Source organism: Xenopus laevis, chromosome 7S, assembly GCF_017654675.1.
Source record: "Xenopus laevis strain J_2021 chromosome 7S, Xenopus_laevis_v10.1, whole genome shotgun sequence".
In the NCBI taxonomy this organism is placed as follows: domain Eukaryota; kingdom Metazoa; phylum Chordata; class Amphibia; order Anura; family Pipidae; genus Xenopus; species Xenopus laevis.
Window position 1 is genome coordinate 47,750,184 of NC_054384.1, and position 18,602 is coordinate 47,768,785.

Genomic DNA, 18,602 nt, shown 5'->3' on the forward strand with positions numbered 1-18,602 from the left:
CCTTGTTTTGTGACAAAAAGTCACGCAATTTCCCTCCCGCCCCTAATTTGCATATGCAAATTAGGATTCGGTTCGGTCGGGCAGAAGGATTCGGCCAAAACCGAATCCTGCTGAAAAAGGCCGAATCCTGGCCGAATCCTGGATTCGGTGCATCCCTAATACAGGGATTTATAAAAGTAGGCGAACTGGGCCGCCATTTGTTCCGGATCAGTAATGAAATTGCCTGCTTCATCTCTAACTCCAGAGATAACAGTCTGAGGGGAGGACATTTTTGATAGGTATGCCAGTAGAGTACTCGATTTTTCTCCCTGCTCGAAACCCCTTTGAGATGCATCAAGTAATTTCTTTTGAGTGGTTTTGGTAAGTTTGCACTTATATCTCCCCTGCGCCTGTACTAGAAGGTCATGATTCTCACTAGTAGGGGACTGTATGTATACAGCCTCTATTTTTTCCACCTGCGACTGTGCTAGATTCACTTCTTGCTTATTACGAGTACGGACCGTATGGATCGCCTGAATCAGAGCCCCCCTATTAACTACCTTAAATGCATCCCATAACACAGATGGTGCAGCTGAACCTTGATTTTCTTCCCAGTAGTGGATTGCAGAATCCCGAGCTTTCTCTAGCACCTCTGTCTGTTTCAGCCATAGTGGCTTAGGCGCCATCTCTTAGCAGAGGTAACTGGAGAAAGCAAGAGTTTAATTAACAATAAGGAGTGGTCAGATATCGACCTAGTATTGTATTTGATATGAGAAATTTTTGGTAACATTTCTGGGGATACTAGTGTAAGGAATTGCCATCTTGGTTTTTTTTTATTTAATATGAAAGCTGTTGTTCAGGGAACTTACATGATGCCCTGATCATAACAAAGGTTTTCCTGTGACTACTGAGGCCTATGTCTGCTGTGGGGACCATAAAACTGATTTTGTATGCGAGAAAACTTGCTCAACAGGATGTAGGCAAGTTGGGGGTTTATCACAGCATCTTGGCAGTTGGGAGGGTTTCTGTGGGGGCAGGTGAGAACCCAGAATAAAAGAACGCTGGACAAAGGTGAAAGGAGCTGGGCAGCTGAGAAGAGGCAGCTAGGGAGCTGGAGAAGCTAGAGGAGCCTGGGACAAGAGAACATGTGAGGAATGAAGACCAGAGGAGAAGGCAGAGATGAAGCTGAACTCTATTCCCCTGCCTTTTTGGTAACAACAAAGTAGACTTGTGTAATGTGCAACTGTAAATATTGTAATTATTGTTTAGTCTAAGTGTAATCATTTATGTAGAACAATCAATTGATTTATTTTACAATATTTCACTTTACTATACGCTCATTGGTGTGGATTCATTGTCTGCTTGCTCTAAAGAACCAGAAACCCTAGTAAGTGGGTTGAGGTATATTATTAATATTGACATAATATTATTAATATTGATATATAATATATAAACTTACACTAGGGCCAAGTCAATGCGCGACATCGACTGATGAGATAATGAATGACAAGAGTATACCTTTGCCTCTGTATGTTTAACTTGCCATGCATCCTGCAATCCAACTGATTCTACCCATTGGGCCAACTTAGTAGGTCTAGTATCAGTTGCATTAAGCTTGTCCAGATCGGGTTTCAAATATCCATTAAAACCCCCAGCCAGCATTGAGGAAAAGGCGGTAATAAGGCCACTTTACGTAGGATTAAATTCAACAGGTCTAGGGACTTAGGCGGGGGAATATACACATTAACCAGAATGAACTCTTAGGTGAAAATAGTACAGTGCAGTATAATAAAGCGACCCCAATGATCTGTCATAACTTGGTGTAGAGTAAATGGTATCTGTTTTTTAACCAAAACTGTAACTTCCCTTGCATGGCTGGAGAAGCAAGAGTGGTAAGTTTGCGCCACCCTTTTTTAGCGCCAATACTCTCTGGCCCGCCAGGTGAGTTTCTTGCAGACAAACTACTGCTGGGGAGTACTGCTTAAGCTAGTTAAACAACAGGGCTCTTTTAACCTTATCATTAAGGCCACTCATGTTCCAAGAGGCAACCGTAAGCATTGACATTTTATATTAAGCATGACATGTAGATTCATGAAGTATTGTACCAAAGGGGGAGAAAAAAAAAAGATAAGGGAAAACAGTGATAGCAAAACACCCATCCGACCCACCCTGCTTACCTTCTCCACTCGGGTAAGCCTTATCCCCAAACTAAACATTTGCCTCTGCATAGGAGCAGGGTAAAACCAATAGAGTAAAGCTTATTACTAAATTAACATTAAACCTAGCAAGCTCCGCTAGAAAATGGCAGGGAGGTTCCCCATTTCTGAGTATAGGGATCTATGTCCCCCTCGCAACAAAAAAGTCACATAAACGTAGTGATAAAGATATAATTCCCTTATAGTGCCCGTATGGCAGCCAAAAAGTTCTGGGCTTCTATGACCAAGGTTGTTCTGAGGGGCCTAGACCCCATGGTGGGATGCCTGTGAAGGTTATTTTTAGTCACTGATCACCGGAAAGTTCGTCATCTAGTGTCATTCTATCCAGTCCATGGCCTCTCGTGTTGTTTCCATCAACCACCCGCAATTTTGCTGGAAAAAGTGTGGAGTACACCATACCCTTTTCCTGAAGCTTCTTCCGGACTTCTGTGAATTTGGCCCTTTGCTTTTGAACTTCAATGGTGTAATCTGGGAAAAATAAAATGGTGGCGTCTCCCAACTTCACCGGCTCTTCCTGTCGCATGTAGCGGAGGACTGCATCCTAGTCAGGGTAATTCAGGATCTTGGCGATCAGCGTCCGTGCCCCAGGAGGGGGTCTTTGGGACGGAATCCTGTGAGCCCGCTCTATATGAAAATGCTGGGAGAGCTGTCCAGCCTACATCTTGTCTTTAATCAGGTTCTCCAAGAATACTTCAGGAGCAAGGCCTTCAGTGCCTTCTGGCATACCCAGTACACGGATGTTGTTACGTCGTTGTCGGCCCTCTAGGTCGTCGGCTCGTGCCTTACAAGTGCGCAACTGAGTTTGTAGGTCCCGTATGCTTCGCGGTAGATCTCTCGTCACATCTTCAAGATCTGAGATACGTAGCTCAGCTTCCGTGATTCTCTCTCTTAGGGACTGTAAATCTTGCCGTAGAAGCGCAATATCAATTTTAACTTCTTCCACTCGTGCGTCGATCTTAACTTCTACTGCCTGCCGAGTGTCACGTATAGCCTGCAGTACCTCTTTCAGTGTGGGCTCTGCCGAGCCTTGGTCATCCGATATGTCTTGCGAGTCCTGCACTGAGGACGCATTCCCTCTATGAGAGCGGGCGTCATCTTGGGATTGGTGGCGGACAAATTTATCCATCTTGTTTGTCGCCGTTTTGGCTCCTTTCTTAGTGCCTCCCATACTAGTCCAGATGGGCAATAGAGGGAAATAAATGATATGACCAATCTAGGTGGGAAACTTCCCAAAAAACAATCGTTCAGGATCAATTGAAGCGGAGCTCCTGGCTTTTGCGACTTACTCCATTGCACGCTAGACCACGCCCCCCCTAGCCTTTCTATTCTTGATGCTTATGAGTGGCTTGCACCTTGCAGTGCACCCTCTGTATTTACTTTCATGCAGTCTTCTCTTTATGGTAGACTTGGATATTGATACTCCTACCTCATGGAGAGTGTTGTTCACTTGTTTGGCTGTTGTGAAGGGGTTTCTCTTCACCATGGAAATGATTCTGCGATCATCCACCACTGTTGTCTTCCGTGGATGTCCAGGTCTTTTTGCGATGCTAAGTTTACCATTGCTTTCTTACTTTCACAGGGTGTACCAAACTATAGATTTTGCCATTTCTCTGTTTTTTTTCTGTTTTTTTTTTCTCTTCAAATCAACTCCAGGACTTTTTATCTGTTTCATTGATAATGACATAATAAAGGAATTGCCCACACCTGCCCATGAAATAGACTTTGAGTCAATTGTCCAATTGCTTTTGAGCTCCTGAAAAGTGAACTAAAAAGGCTTTAGTTCCTCACATTTTTATGCAATCTTTTTGTTCAAGCCACTGAATTAAGGCTGAAAGTCTGCAGTTCAACTGCATCTGAGTGGTTTTATATAAAATTCATTGTGATAATGTACAGAATAAAAATTAGAAAAAAGTTGTCTCTGTCCAAAGATTTATGGACCTAACTGTACATGGATTAACAAATTACCACATGGCGGCTCAGTATTGCATCACCTGTTTTTTAATGTACTTATAGCCTATGAGAAAAAGTGTTGTGACTCAATTAATAGTGTAATATGCAGACAATAGTGATGTGCGGGTCAGGTTTTACCCAACCCGCATCCGACCTTAACCCGCCCTCCCTCCACCCGCGACTTTCGGGTTCCTTTTATAGCCCCACCGATGATGTCACAGCGGTGGGCGATAAGGCGCGTGTCTATAAAAAAAGGAACCCGGCAGTGCAAGGTGGCGGGGGGAGAGCAGGAAGAAGAGCTCAACCCGCAACCAGCGGCCCAAACCTGACCGACCCATGAGTAAACCCGCGGGTATAGGCCGGCCGCACATCACTAGCAGACAAATGAGAACCCTGCCATGGTCACCTCCAGCCTGCAGATGGCAGCCTCATACCTCCCAACATGTTGGAAACCGTAAGAGGGGCAAAAAGATGCACAGCAAAAAAAAAAAATGTTGACCATGCCATTTGTGTGACCACACCCCCTAATGTCCATTTTACAAAATTTGGCAGGTTATGAAAGTTTGAACACATTTCTGTGTTTATGTGTTATTACAGTTTTGCTAATGAAGGTGAATTGCCCTTTAAGCTGCGTAAGTTCTTATCTTATTTAAAACCGTTACAAAAATATGTTAAGTATGTATTCTGGGCTCTATGCCAAGAGCCAATTAAGTTAGTAACTTTGTATCTTTTTCTGGCAGTTCAGTGCAGCAGATCAAAGAGAAACTCGGGACATATCAGTACATTTCCGGGACTGCGGGTTGAGCTGTCAAAAGAGGGACTGTCCTGCTCAAAACTGGATGGTTGGGAGGTATGCAGCCTTAGGCAATCTGAAAACAGCAAGGCTGATGCCATGTGACTATGTAAGGAGAGATGGGGAAGCGGAAGCCAATGCAATAAGGCAAGGAGACAGCATGCACAAAGCTGGCAGAAGGTAGAGAGAGATCCCCCTGTGATGCAAAGTTGGTAAAGTGCAGGAAAGGGGTGCACCAACCGCAGATTGTGTCAGTCAGTTACTCTCCTTGCAATTTTGGCTCCTTAGGATCCTGTTCCAATAGGGCTTCATTTTAGCTAGTGTAGATCTAGGGTTGAGTAAGAGACTTAAGGAATGCAGAGTAGGTTCCAGTGACCGTTAGGGTCAATAAAAAGGGAGCCAGGACTAAATACTGGAAACTGCAATCCCTGGGGATACTGTTTTGATGTCCATTAAAGGATTACATATAGGGATGGGCGAATAAATTCGCCGCGAATTTCTGCGTTTCGCCGCGGGCAAATTTTTCACGAAATTGCGGCAAAAATTCGCCTCGCGACTCGTTTCGCCGTGCGTCGAAATTTCGTCGCGCGACGAGCAGCGACGCCGCGAATGCGCGTCAAAATAAAAAGGCGCGCGACAAACTGAACGTCACCCACAGCAGCCAATAAGATGTGAGCCATCCCACTGTCTATATAAGGAGCTGCAGAGGCGGCCATTACTCGTGGTGTTTCTGGTAGAGGTAGAGAGAGCAGGATAGTGAGAGATTTGTGTGTGATTTAGCTAGTGGAGTTTGTGTAGAGAGCTTTTTTTTTTTCTGAGTCAGTGCAAGTGGAGGTTGTGGATTTCAGTTTACTGTTTTCCCTCTTCTGCTTGCCTGCTCACCACCCAATAGCCCTTTTTAGGGCTAACTGTCTTTGTCTTTGTCTGTGCTGGTGTGTGTACTCCTTGTGGGTGCACACTTCTGCTGAGGGGATTTAGTTGAGGGTTTTATTTTTTTCTCCTTTCCTTCCCCGAAATATCCAAACCCCCCCCTTATATTTTTTGTTTTTTTAGTTTAGTTGCCCAATATGACGGGCCGTGGGAGAGGGGGGAGGGGTGGTGGTGGTGGGAAGAAGGGTGGGATAGGGAGGGGTGGCCGAGGAAGAGGCCGTGGTGCTGGCCGTGGGCATCCAACCCCACAACAGCCCAGCCCATGTGCCATGCCCAGTCTGGGCACTGTAGCGCAGCACAAGCTGCCATCAAAGCAGCTGCCATCACAGCAGCAGCTGCAACAACAACAGCAGCAGCTGCAACAACAACAGCAGCAGCAGCTGCAACAACAACAGCAGCAGCAGCTGCAACAACAACAGCAGCAGCCGCAACAACAGCAGCAGCAGCAAATGCCACAGCAGCAGGTGGCTTTGGGTCGCAGTGGGGCAACTGGCACACGTAGGACTGTGCCAGATTTTTTTGCCACTGCTTTGCGACCCATACGCTCGCAGCAGGCAGAGGCAGTGGTAGACTGGCTGACCCAGGCTACCTCGTCTGCAGCAGGCACCAGTGAGCGGCAGGAGGTGGCATCACCTGCTAGCTCAGTGTGGGATGACACCCCATCCCTCTTATTTGATCCTGAGGTGGACTTGGGCCCAGACACCCAGGATCTTTTTGATGATCAGGCAGGAATGGGGGGGGCATTCATGTCTGATGAAGAGGAGGAGGTCATGTCACAGCCCACATCAGTAGGGGATATTGGGCAGGGTCCCCTTATGGCAGGGCAGCAAGTTGCTGGTGTGGGGTCAGACACCAGCATGCTGGATGTGGGTATTGATGCCATGTATGAGGCAGGGTCTGGTCTGGGGGAGGATGATGACAGGGACAGACCCTGGGAGCCGGCTCCAGAGGATAACAGCAGCAGTTCAGAGGGGGAACTGTTTGTTGTTGATGAGGATGAAGAGCCGGCTCCACCGACCACTGCTAGGGGGGGCAGGCAACAGGGCAGCACTGCGCCTAGGTCCAAAGCCTATGGGCGTACGGGTGGGGACCATCCCCAACCCTCCACAGCAGGCAAGGCAGTGGCCCGCACTTCAGCAGTGTGGACTTTTTTCACGTGCCAGGCAGAGGACCAGGCAGTAGCAGTGTGCCAGCTCTGCCGGCAGAAGGTTCGAAGGGGGCAGGCAGGGTCACATATGGGAACATCAGCTTTAAGTTCCCATATGAAACGTCATCACAGGATGACGTGGGAGCAGCACCAAAGTGGCAGGGCACCGGGGGGCAGCGGTGCTTCCTGTCCACCTCCTCCCATTCCTCAGGGAAGAGGTGCTAGCTTCCCAAATCCTGCAGCAAGGGAAGAGGATTCTGGGGCTCACAGTCGGAGGCAGCCACTGTGTAGCTCAGCCTCTTCTGCAGCCTCCTCCTCCTCAATGCGGCCCCTGTCCCGCCAGGTTTCCCTCCCCCAGTTCCTCACCCGCAAGACGCCTCTCTCCCCCAGCAACCCCCAAGTGCAGAGGCTTAATGGCTGCCTGGCAAAGCTTCTGGCAGTGCAGCTGCTGCCCTATCAACTAGTCGAAGCAGCCCCCTTCCGACAGCTGATGGCTTGCGCTGCCCCTAACTGGCGGATCCCCAGCCGCCATTATTTTGCCAGGAAGGCCGTCCCTGCCCTCCACCAGCAGGTGGTGGATAATGTGTCCCTGTCGCTGGATCATGCTGTTGGCGGCAGGGTGCACTGCACCACTGACACGTGGACCAGCAGGCATGGGCAGGGGAGGTACATAACCTACACTGCGCACTGGGTCACCCTCATGAGTGCTGGGGAGGGTGCAAGCCGGGGCGCTCCCCTCAGGCTACAGGTGCCTCCCCGTGGGGTACAGGGCAAACCCCACATGTCCACTTCCTCCTCCTCCACTATGGATGAGCCACCCCTGAAGCGTCCCCGCAGCTACGCTTCAGTGCAGCACAGGCGATGTCAGGCTGTGCTGCAACTCCTCTCCCTGGGCGAGAGGAGTCATACTGCACCTGAGCTCATGGCTGCCTTCCAGACTCAGGTGCAGCGGTGGTTCACTCCCCGCCAGCTCCAAGCAGGTAACATTGTTTGCAACAACGGTCGCAACCTGCTGGCCGCCATCCACCTAGGGCACCTGACCCACGTGCCTTGCTTTGCACATGTCCTCAACCTTGTGGTGCAGCGCTTCCTCAAGAGCTACCAAGGGTTGGGTGACATGCTGGAGAAGGTACGTAGGGTATGTGCCCATTTTCGCAGGTCCCCCACCGCCAGCGCGTCTTTGGCACGGATGCAGCGGCAGCATAGTCTGCCACCCCACCGGCTCATCTGTGACCTGCCGACGCGCTGGAATTCCACCCTGCACATGGTGGAGCGCCTCGTAGAGCAGCGCTGGGCGGTCAGCAATTACCTGCTGGAGCACAGTGCCAGGGGTACTCAGGGGGCGGATTTGGGGTACTTTAGTGCAGAGCAGTGGCAGCAAATGAGGCAGCTCTGCCAAGTACTTGCCCCCTTTGAGCAGGCGACACGCTTTGTTAGCAGGGACAATGCGTGTCTTAGTGATGTCATACCCCTGGTGTTCCTCCTCAAGCGCACGTTGGATGGGCTGCTAGAGGAGGGTGACGTGCCTGAGGAGGAGGAGGAGGAGAGTAGGCCCCGTAGGCAGGCAGAGGGGGCTGAGGAGGAAATGGTGCCCGATGAGGAGGATGAGGGAGAGGAGGACTGGGTGCCTGCGCAGCATGGGGAGCAGGGCACATGCCACCCAACCACCCCAGCTATTGTCCGCGGCTGGGAGGGTACAGAGCAGGGGCAGGTCGAGCCAGATGACCTGCTGCATCTGGAGGGCAGTCAAGAAGAGGTTGGTCGGGGGCACCTCTTTTACATGGCTGCCCATATGCAGACTTGCCTCCGAAGCGATCCCCGGGTCTGTTCTATCAAAGACCGGGAGGATTATTGGGTGGCTACTTTGCTTGACCCACGGTACAAGGGAAAGGTGGGGGAGTTCCTTGTACCCAGCCAGAGAGAGAGGAGGATGGGTCAATTGAGGAAGGCTCTGTGCTCAAAATTAGTGGAGGCCTTCCCCCAGTCTGACACTTCTCAGGCCTCCACTACTCCACACACCCAGCAGAGACGGGGGCCTAGCAGCAGCAGCAGCAAGGGCGGAGATCTCATGGGTGTGTGGAAGAGCTTTTTCGAGCCTCAACGGCCAGCAGCAGGCCCAGTCAGCACCCAAAGCCACCAGCAGCAGCGGGTGGAGCATATGGTGGCTGACTACATGGGGTCAGTCAGCGTGCAGGATGCCATTCGCCCTGACGATGACCCCATGCATTATTGGGTCTCGAGGCTCGACCAGTGGCCAGAACTGGCACAGTACGCTCTGGAGGTGCTGGCTTGCCCCCCTGCCAGTGTCCTCTCAGAGCGTGTCTTCAGTGCCGCAGGTGGGGTGGTCACTGAGAAGCGGACACGGCTATCCACTGGCAGCGTGGATGAGCTGACATTCATTAAAATGAATGAGGCATGGATAAGCGGGGATATCCAAGTGCCCATTGCAGACAGCAGAGACTAGCCTCCTCTCCTCCTTCTCCTCCTCAGATTTAGCCTCCTCTCTCCATTGCTGCCCATACTCTCCATGGCTTCTAAATATGTTGCTTATAATTTTGCCGCTAAATTGGCTAATTTCTTCTGGTTGAGGCCTAACATGGCTTCTAAATATGTTGCTTATAATTTTGCCGCTAAGTTGGCTAATTTCTTCTGATTGAGGCCTAACATGGCTTCTAAAAATGTTTCTTCAAATACTGCCACATTGTTGGCTAATTTCTTCTGGTGGTTGAGGCCTAACATGGCTTCTAAATATGTTGCTTATAATTTTGCCGCTAAGTTGGCTAATTTCTTCTGGTTGAGGCCTAACATGGCTTCTAAATATTTTTCTTACAATTTTGCGGCTAATGTCTTTGAGGCCTGCCTCATTTAATTCTTCTGGCTCTAATATAGAGTTGATTAAAAGTTACAACATGACTGTTGCTGCCGCTGCTGTTGCTACTAATGCCTCATTATTTGGCAAAAGTCTTCTGTTTGAGGCCTGCCTCATTTAATTCTTCTGGCTCTAATATAGAGTTGATTTAAAGTTACAACATTACTGTTGCTGCCGCTGCTGTTGCTACTAATGCCTCGTTATTTGGCAAAAGTCTTCTGTTTGGGGCCTGCCTCATTTAATTCTTCTGGCTCTAATATAGAGTTGATTAAAAGTTACAACATGACTGTTGCTGCCGCTGCTGTTGCTACTAATGCCTCATTGTTTGGCAAAAGTCTTCTGTTTGGGGCCTGCCTCATTTAATTCTTCTGGCTCTAATATAGAGTTGATTAAAAGTTACAACATGACTGTTGCTGCCGCTGCTGTTGCTACTAATGCCTCATTGTTTGGCAAAAGTCTTCTGTTTGGGGCCTGCCTCATTTAATTCTTCTGGCTCTAATATAGAGTTGATTAAAAGTTACAACATGACTGTTGCTGCCGCTGCTGTTGCTACTAATGCCTCGTTATTTGGCAAAAGTCTTCTGTTTGGGGCCTGCTTCATTTAATTCTTCTGGCTCTAATATAGAGTTGATTAAAAGTTACAACATGACTGTTGCTGCTGCTGCTGTTGCTACTAATGCCTCGTTATTTGGCAAAAGTCTTCTGTTTGGGGCCTGCCTCATTTAATTCTTCTGGCTCTAATATAGAGTTGATTAAAAGTTACAACATGACTGTTGCTGCCGCTGCTGTTGCTATTAATGCCTCGTTATTTGGCAAAAGCCTTCTGTTTGGGGCATGCCTCATTTAATTCTTCTGGCTCTAATATAGAGTTGATTAAAAGTTACAACATGACTGTTGCTGCCGCTGCTGTTGCTACTAATGCCTCGTTATTTGGCAAAAGTCTTCTGTTTGGGGCCTGCCTCATTTAATTCTTCTGGCTCTAATATAGAGTTGATTAAAAGTTACAACATGACTGTTGCTGCCGCTGCTGTTGCTACTAATGCCTCGTTATTTGGCAAAAGTCTTCTGTTTGGGGCCTGCCTCATTTAATTCTTCTGGCTCTAATATAGAGTTGATTAAAAGTTACAACATGACTGTTGCTGCCGCTGCTGTTGCTACTAATGCCTCGTTATTTGGCAAAAGTCTTCTGTTTGGGGCCTGCCTCATTTAATTCTTCTGGCTCTAATATAGAGTTGATTAAAAGTTACAACATGACTGTTGCTGCCGCTGCTGTTGCTACTAATGCCTCGTTATTTGGCAAAAGTCTTCTGTTTGGGGCCTGCCTCATTTAATTCTTCTGGCTCTAATATAGAGTTGATTAAAAGTTACAACATGACTGTTGCTGCCGCTGCTGTTGCTATTAATGCCTCGTTATTTGGCAAAAGTCTTCTGTTTGGGGCCTGCCTCATTTAATTCTTCTGGCTCTAATATAGAGTTGATTAAAAGTTACAACATGACTGTTGCTGCCGCTGCTGTTGCTACTAATGCCTCGTTATTTGGCAAAAGTCTTCTGTTTGAGGCCTGCCTCATTTAATTCTTCTGGCTCTAATATAGAGTTGATTTAAAGTTACAACATGACTGTTGCTGCCGCTGCTGTTGCTACTAATGCCTCGTTATTTGGCAAAAGTCTTCTGTTTGAGGCCTGCCTCATTTAATTCTTCTGGCTCTAATATAGAGTTGATTAAAAGTTACAACATGACTGTTGCTGCCGCTGCTGTTGCTACTAATGCCTCGTTATTTGGCAAAAGTCTTCTGTTTGAGGCCTGCCTCATTTAATTCTTCTGGCTCTAATATAGAGTTGATTTAAAGTTACAACATGACTGTTGCTGCCGCTGCTGTTGCTACTAATGCCTCGTTATTTGGCAAAAGTCTTCTGTTTGGGGCCTGCCTCATTTAATTCTTCTGGCTCTAATATAGAGTTGATTAAAAGTTACAACATGACTGTTGCTGCCGCTGCTGTTGCTACTAATGCCTCGTTATTTGGCAAAAGTCTTCTGTTTGGGGCCTGCCTCATTTAATTCTTCTGGCTCTAATATAGAGTTGATTAAAAGTTACAACATGACTGTTGCTGCCGCTGCTGTTGCTATTAATGCCTCGTTATTTGGCAAAAGTCTTCTGTTTGGGGCCTGCCTCATTTAATTCTTCTGGCTCTAATATAGAGTTGATTAAAAGTTACAACATGACTGTTGCTGCCGCTGCTGTTGCTACTAATGCCTCGTTATTTGGCAAAAGTCTTCTGTTTGGGGCCTGCCTCATTTAATTCTTCTGGCTCTAATATAGAGTTGATTAAAAGTTACAACATGACTGTTGCTGCCGCTGCTGTTGCTACTAATGCCTCGTTATTTGGCAAAAGTCTTCTGTTTGGGGCCTGCCTCATTTAATTCTTCTGGCTCTAATATAGAGTTGATTAAAAGTTACAACATGACTGTTGCTGCCGCTGCTGTTGCTACTAATGCCTCATTATTTGGCAAAAGTCTGGTGGGTGTCTATCAAGGCTCCTACTGCTGTTGCTGACACTACTGCTGCATTGTCGGCATTTTTTTTTGTAGTTGAGGCCTAACATGGCTTCTAAATAGGTTGCTTATAATTTTGCCGCTAAGTTGGCTAATTTCTTCTGGTGGTTGAGGCCTAACATGGTTTCTAAAAATGTTTCTTCGAACACTGCCACATTGTTGGCTAATTTCTTTGGGTTGAGGCCTAACATGGTTTCTAAAAATGTTTCTTCGAACACTGCCACATTGTTGGCTAATTTCTTCTGGTGGTTGAGGCCTAACATGGTTTCTAAAAATGTTTCTTCGAACACTGCCACATTGTTGGCTAATTTCTTCTGGTGGTTGAGGCCTAACATGGTTTCTAAAAATGTTTCTTCGAACACTGCCACATTGTTGGCTAATTTCTTCTGGTGGTTGAGGCCTAACATTGCTTCTAAATATGTTTCTTCGAACACTGCCACATTGTTGGCTAATTTCTTCTGGAGGTTGAGGCCTAACATGGTTTCTAAAAATGTTTCTTCGAACACTGCCACATTGTTGGCTAATTTCTTTGGGTTGAGGCCTAACATGGTTTCTAAAAATGTTTCTTCGAACACTGCCACATTGTTGGCTAATTTCTTCTGGTGGTTGAGGCCTAACATGGCTTCTAAATATGTTTCTTCGAACACTGCCACATTGTTGGCTAATTTCTTTGGGTTGAGGCCTAACATTGCTTCTAAATATGTTTCTTCGAACACTGCCACATTGTTGGCTAATTTCTTCTGGTGGTTGAGGCCTAACATGGCTTCTAAATATGTTTCTTCGAACACTGCCACATTGTTGGCTAATTTCTTTGGGTTGAGGCCTAACATGGTTTCTAAAAATGTTTCTTCGAACACTGCCACATTGTTGGCTAATTTCTTTGGGTTGAGGCCTAACATGGTTTCTAAAAATGTTTCTTCAAACACTGCCACATTGTTGGCTAATTTCTTCTGGTGGTTGAGGCCTAACATGGTTTCTAAAAATGTTTCTTCGAACACTGCCACATTGTTGGCTAATTTCTTCTGGTGGTTGAGGCCTAAAATGGTTTCTAAAAATGTTTCTTCGAACACTGCCACATTGTTGGCTAATTTCTTTGGGTTGAGGCCTAACATGGTTTCTAAAAATGTTTCTTCGAACACTGCCACATTGTTGGCTAATTTCTTCTGGTGGTTGAGGCCTAACATGGTTTCTAAAAATGTTTCTTCGAACACTGCCACATTGTTGGCTAATTTCTTCTGGTGGTTGAGGCCTAACATGGCTTCTAAATATGTTTCTTCGAACACTGCCACATTGTTGGCTAATTTCTTTGGGTTGAGGCCTAACATGGTTTCTAAAAATGTTTCTTCGAACACTGCCACATTGTTGGCTAATTTCTTCTGGTGGTTGAGGCCTAACATGGCTTCTAAATATGTTTCTTCGAACACTGCCACATTGTTGGCTAATTTCTTTGGGTTGAGGCCTAACATGGTTTCTAAAAATGTTTCTTCGAACACTGCCACATTGTTGGCTAATTTCTTCTGGAGGTTGAGGCCTAACATGGTTTCTAAAAATGTTTCTTCGAACACTGCCACATTGTTGTCTAATTTCTTCTGGTGGTTGAGGCCTAACATGGCTTCTAAATATGTTTCTTCGAACACTGCCACATTGTTGGCTAATTTCTTTGGGTTGAGGCCTAACATGGTTTCTAAAAATGTTTCTTCGAACACTGCCACATTGTTGGCTAATTTCTTCTGGTGGTTGAGGCCTAACATGGTTTCTAAATATGTTTCTTCGAACACTGCCACATTGTTGGCTAATTTCTTTGGGTTGAGGCCTAACATGGTTTCTAAAAATGTTTCTTCGAACACTGCCACATTGTTGGCTAATTTCTTCTGGTGGTTGAGGCCTAACATGGTTTCTAAAAATGTTTCTTCGAACACTGCCACATTGTTGGCTAATTTCTTTGGGTTGAGGCCTAACATGGCTTCTAAAAATGTTCCTTCGAATACTGCCACATTGTTGGCTAATTTCTTCTGGAGGTTGAGGCCTAACATGGCTTCTAATTATGTTGCTTCTATTTTTGCTGCTTAGTGGGCTAATTTCTTCGGGTTGAGGCCTGCCTCATTTAATTCTTCTGGCTCTAGTACAATTGATTACAACAATGCTTGCTGCTTGGTTGTCAAATGTATTCACACTATTATTACCCCTGAAACGACTGCGGCCAAAAGTCCTGTGCCTCAGTCATTATTCTTTCATTTGAAATGATAGGAGTGCTCTAAAAATGTATACAGGGAGGGCATGTGTGTGTAGCAGTAACTGAGTGAAACATAGGTGCGAAATTCCGAATTGCTCTTCCCATTGATTTCAAAGCAAAACATGGCATATATACATTTATCACTGTGTACAAAGCTTAAAAGTAAGGGAAATGTTTTAATGGTAGCCCCAAAGCCATGTCTGGTCTGGGAGTCAAAATAGGCCCTGGCATTCAAATTACACAGAGGCCCAAACAGGCCCCAACCATCAGCCCAGTAAATTTGACTGGAAACCAACCAACCTGGCAACCCTGGGTGACGCAAACATAGCCATAAACTCTACTTAAATTCATGCTGTAAGCAATAATTTAGATGGAATTTGTCCTCTATGAATGCTTTTGTCCTTGAGTTAAATAAACGAGACAACACAGTTTGCTTAATGGAAAGAGGAATTTCATTCCTAGATGATGTCCATCTTAAATCCCACTTTCAGCTGCATCTGCTATTTTGCAACTTTCAACTTCACAAGCAGTCTTGTCCCAGTTTGCTGTCCATAACCTTCAAAGAGAACAAACGCCATCCTTTGTTTCCAAACACTTTACACAACGTATTCATAGATCCAGTGCAAAGCCCTTAAAGGGGTGGTTCACCTTTAAGGTAACTTTTAGTATGCAATAGTATGGCAAATTCTAAGCAACTTTTAATTTGGTTTTAATTATTTGCCTTTTTCTTCTAAGTTCTGACTCTTTGCAGCTTTTAAATGTGGGTCAATGAGTTGACCCCAACTAAAAAGCAAATACTATGTCAGGCTACAAATGTATTGTTAGTCATTGCTACTTTTTTCCATTTAGGCCTCTCCTATTCATATTCCAGTCTCTTATTTAAATCAATGCATGATTGCTAGGGGAATAATGTTACTTCTAATAGTGCCTAATTACCAAATATAGTGTGACTTAATATAATTTATTTAAAAAAATCAATGTATTTGAGTGTTACAGTAGTCAATTTAACAATTTCGGCGCCGCGCGACGAGATTTGGCGCGCGTCATAGCAAAACTGTGTTTGCGCATGCGCATGCGTGCGCGCGTCGTGCGCGCGTGCGTCATGTGACGCGCGTCGTGCGCGCGTCAAAAACGGGCGTCGCCACTATAAATAGCCCCGCCCGTGCTTACAGTTGTAGGAGTGCATTTTGAAAATGGCAGGACCTGGCACAATGAATAGGGAACAGCTAAGGTACTTTGTCAGGTACCTGCACCAGGAGGGATACGACAATATCCCTCCTGGTGTGCGAGGCATCCAGGCGCTCCGACGGAGCATAATGGAAAGGCTGAGGCGCAGGCTGCGGAGGGAGTTCCGCTTGCGCTTAAGCCTAAGGGAGCTCCAGAGGATCTGGAGTGATCTGAAAAGGCACCATAGCGCATTTGTGGAAGAGCTGCGCGTGGAGGTTGAAGGTAGAGTTATTTAAAAAGAAAACATCTTATAATGATTTGCTATTTTACAGCAAAAAATGTATTTAAGTGAATACTGTAATTAGGATTGGAACAGTTGACTTTGACTGACTGACATAATTGCAGACAAGTTAGATAACAAGTAAATGAGCTGTCAAATGGAGATTATTTAAACAGATTATAATAGATTTATTTAAACGGAATAAATAGGTTTCCCTTCTACAATAAAGCCACTTGATTCCTATTTATTTTGGGATTTTGGAGCAAATGTGTATTTGTTTAGGCCTGTGACAAGGCTAATAAGAATTTTACTTCACATAAAGGAAGATTTATTTAAACGGAATAAATAGGTTTCCCTTCTTAACTACAATAAAGCCACTTGATTCCTATTTATTTTGGGATTTTGGAGCAAATGTGTATTTGTTTAGGCCTGTGACAAGGCTAATAAGAATTTGACTTCACATAAAGGTAGATTTATTTAAACGGAATAAATAGGTTTCCCTTCTACAATAAAGCCACTTGATTCCTATTTATTTTGGGATTTTGGAGCAAATGTGTATTTGTTTAGGCCTGTGACAAGGCTAATAAGAATTTTACTTTACATAAAGGAAGATTTATTTAAACGGAATAAATAGGTTTCCCTTCTTAACTACAATAAAGCCACTTGATCAGGCTCGGATCTGTGGAAAGGCCACCAAGGCCCGGGCCTAGGGCTGGAGGATTTTAGGGGGCGGCATGCTGCCCAACCACACCCATATTGGTTCAGAAACACTGGGGATGCACAGGAGATACAATAGTTTCCCATGCAGCAATCCCCATTGCTCCTGTCCAGATGATAAAAATTTGCCCGAATAAAGGGGAGGGGACAGGGGCGACGAATGGCAGTGGGCCTAGGGGTGCCTACTATGTAAATCTTGCCCTGCACTTGATTCCTATTTATTTTGGTATTTTGGAGCAAATGTGTATTTGTTTAGGCCTGTGACAAGGCTAATAAGAATTTTACTTCACATAAAGGTAGATTTATTTAAACGGAATAAATAGGTTTCCCTTCTACAATAAAGCCACTTGATTCCTATTTATTTTGGGATTTTGGAGCAAATGTGTATTTGTTTAGGCCTGTGACAAGGCTAATAAGAATTTTACTTCACATAAAGGAAGATTTATTTAAACGGAATAAATAGGTTTCCCTTCTACAATAAAGCCACTTGATTCCTATTTATTTTGGTATTTTGGAGCAAATGTGTATTTGTTTAGGCCTGTGGCAAGGCTAATATGAATTTTACTTCACATAAAGGTAGATTTATTTAAACAGAATAAATAGGTTTCCCTTCTTAACTACAATAAAGTTAATTTTCCTGTAGTTACAACATGACACCTTATCCTGTATAATTCATACTGTACAAATGCAATTGCTGTGTTACTCAAACTGAAATTTATTCATTGCCAGCTGAGTGGATCCAGGATGATCCCGATGATGATGGGGATAATGTCCCACCACCACCACCACCTGACCAGGCAGCACCGCCATCGCCTGATGAGGCAGCACCGCCTCCACTTGACGAGGCAGCACCGCTTCCACCACCGGACCAGGCAGCACTGCAACCTGTCCAGGCGGCACCACCACCTCACCGGGCAGCACCACCGGACCAGGCACCACCACCTAACCAGGGGCTCAGTGTAGGCACTCAGACTGGGAATGCCTACTATGACCACACTGAGCTCCTGGTCACCCTGGTCCACCAGGTCAACGCCATGCGCCAGGATCTGGGAGAGGTCAGGGATATCGTGGAGTCCCTGCAGAGGGTCATTGCTCCTCCTCCTCCACTGTAATATATTCCTTTTTTGGCATAGCAGCACCGTTGTGCTATTTTGTATATTAAAAAAGTTTTTTTATATCTCTATATTTTGAGTTCATTTTTCATTTAACTAAACTAATACTCACATGGTACTTGAAATTGTTTGGATTCTAATAACACAACGATGACTATTCTTAATCGGAGTCATTAAAATTACATTACATAGTATTTCAGAATCATTACAATTACATGATGTAAATATAAGGTTCATTCACATAAACATATGGTTTATTCATTTTTATCTGAGATACAAAGCATCCAGATACTATCTGCTCAGATTTATTAGTTGTACTTGTGTTAGTAATCTACTATTAGATATATAAAGTACAGATGGTACTTTTTGGTTAAACAGTGATATAGAGTAGTAGTAGATACCATTACCGGTTGACCAGAGGTAATGTAAAAAAATCCACAAACGTTAAAAGTTTAAGAAACTTGCAAAATGGGAGCCATTTTTTTCAAGATAGGAGTCCTCTAACAATGCAGGGCATGTGTGTAGCAGTATACTAAGTGAAACACGCATGTGTATTCGTCTTCCCATTCCAATGGGAAGTCCAATCCAATTCAGCACATTCAGACACAAAGCAAAAGATACCATATTCATTTATCATCACAGACTACAAAGCTTGAA

General features: G+C 45.3%; 2 protein-coding genes across 3 annotated transcripts in view; one reads left to right on the forward strand and one right to left on the reverse strand.

Moving 5' to 3' along the window:
- The window catches only part of LOC108697542 (calsyntenin-1), a 388,939-nt gene that overhangs the window by 73,197 nt on the left and 297,140 nt on the right, over window positions 1–18,602 (reverse strand). The window lies entirely within an intron of this gene.
- Window positions 901–18,031, forward strand: LOC121396346 (uncharacterized histidine-rich protein DDB_G0274557-like). The gene is made up of 2 exons (XM_041571186.1): window positions 901–1,190; window positions 17,563–18,031. Exons 1-2 carry the CDS (start codon window positions 1,134–1,136, stop codon window positions 17,794–17,796), a joined length of 291 nt encoding a protein of 96 aa, XP_041427120.1. The 5' UTR covers window positions 901–1,133; the 3' UTR covers window positions 17,797–18,031.

Excerpts from the sequence above, each read along its gene's own strand:
- LOC121396346 (XM_041571186.1), top strand. The coding sequence starts at position 1,134 with ATGAAGACCAGAGGAGAAGGCAGAGATGAAGCTGAACTCTATTCCCCT. Across the intron at positions 1,191-17,562 it reads TCTATTCCCCTGCCTTTTTG|CTGAGTGGATCCAGGATGAT; the intron begins GTAACAACAAAG and ends ATTCATTGCCAG.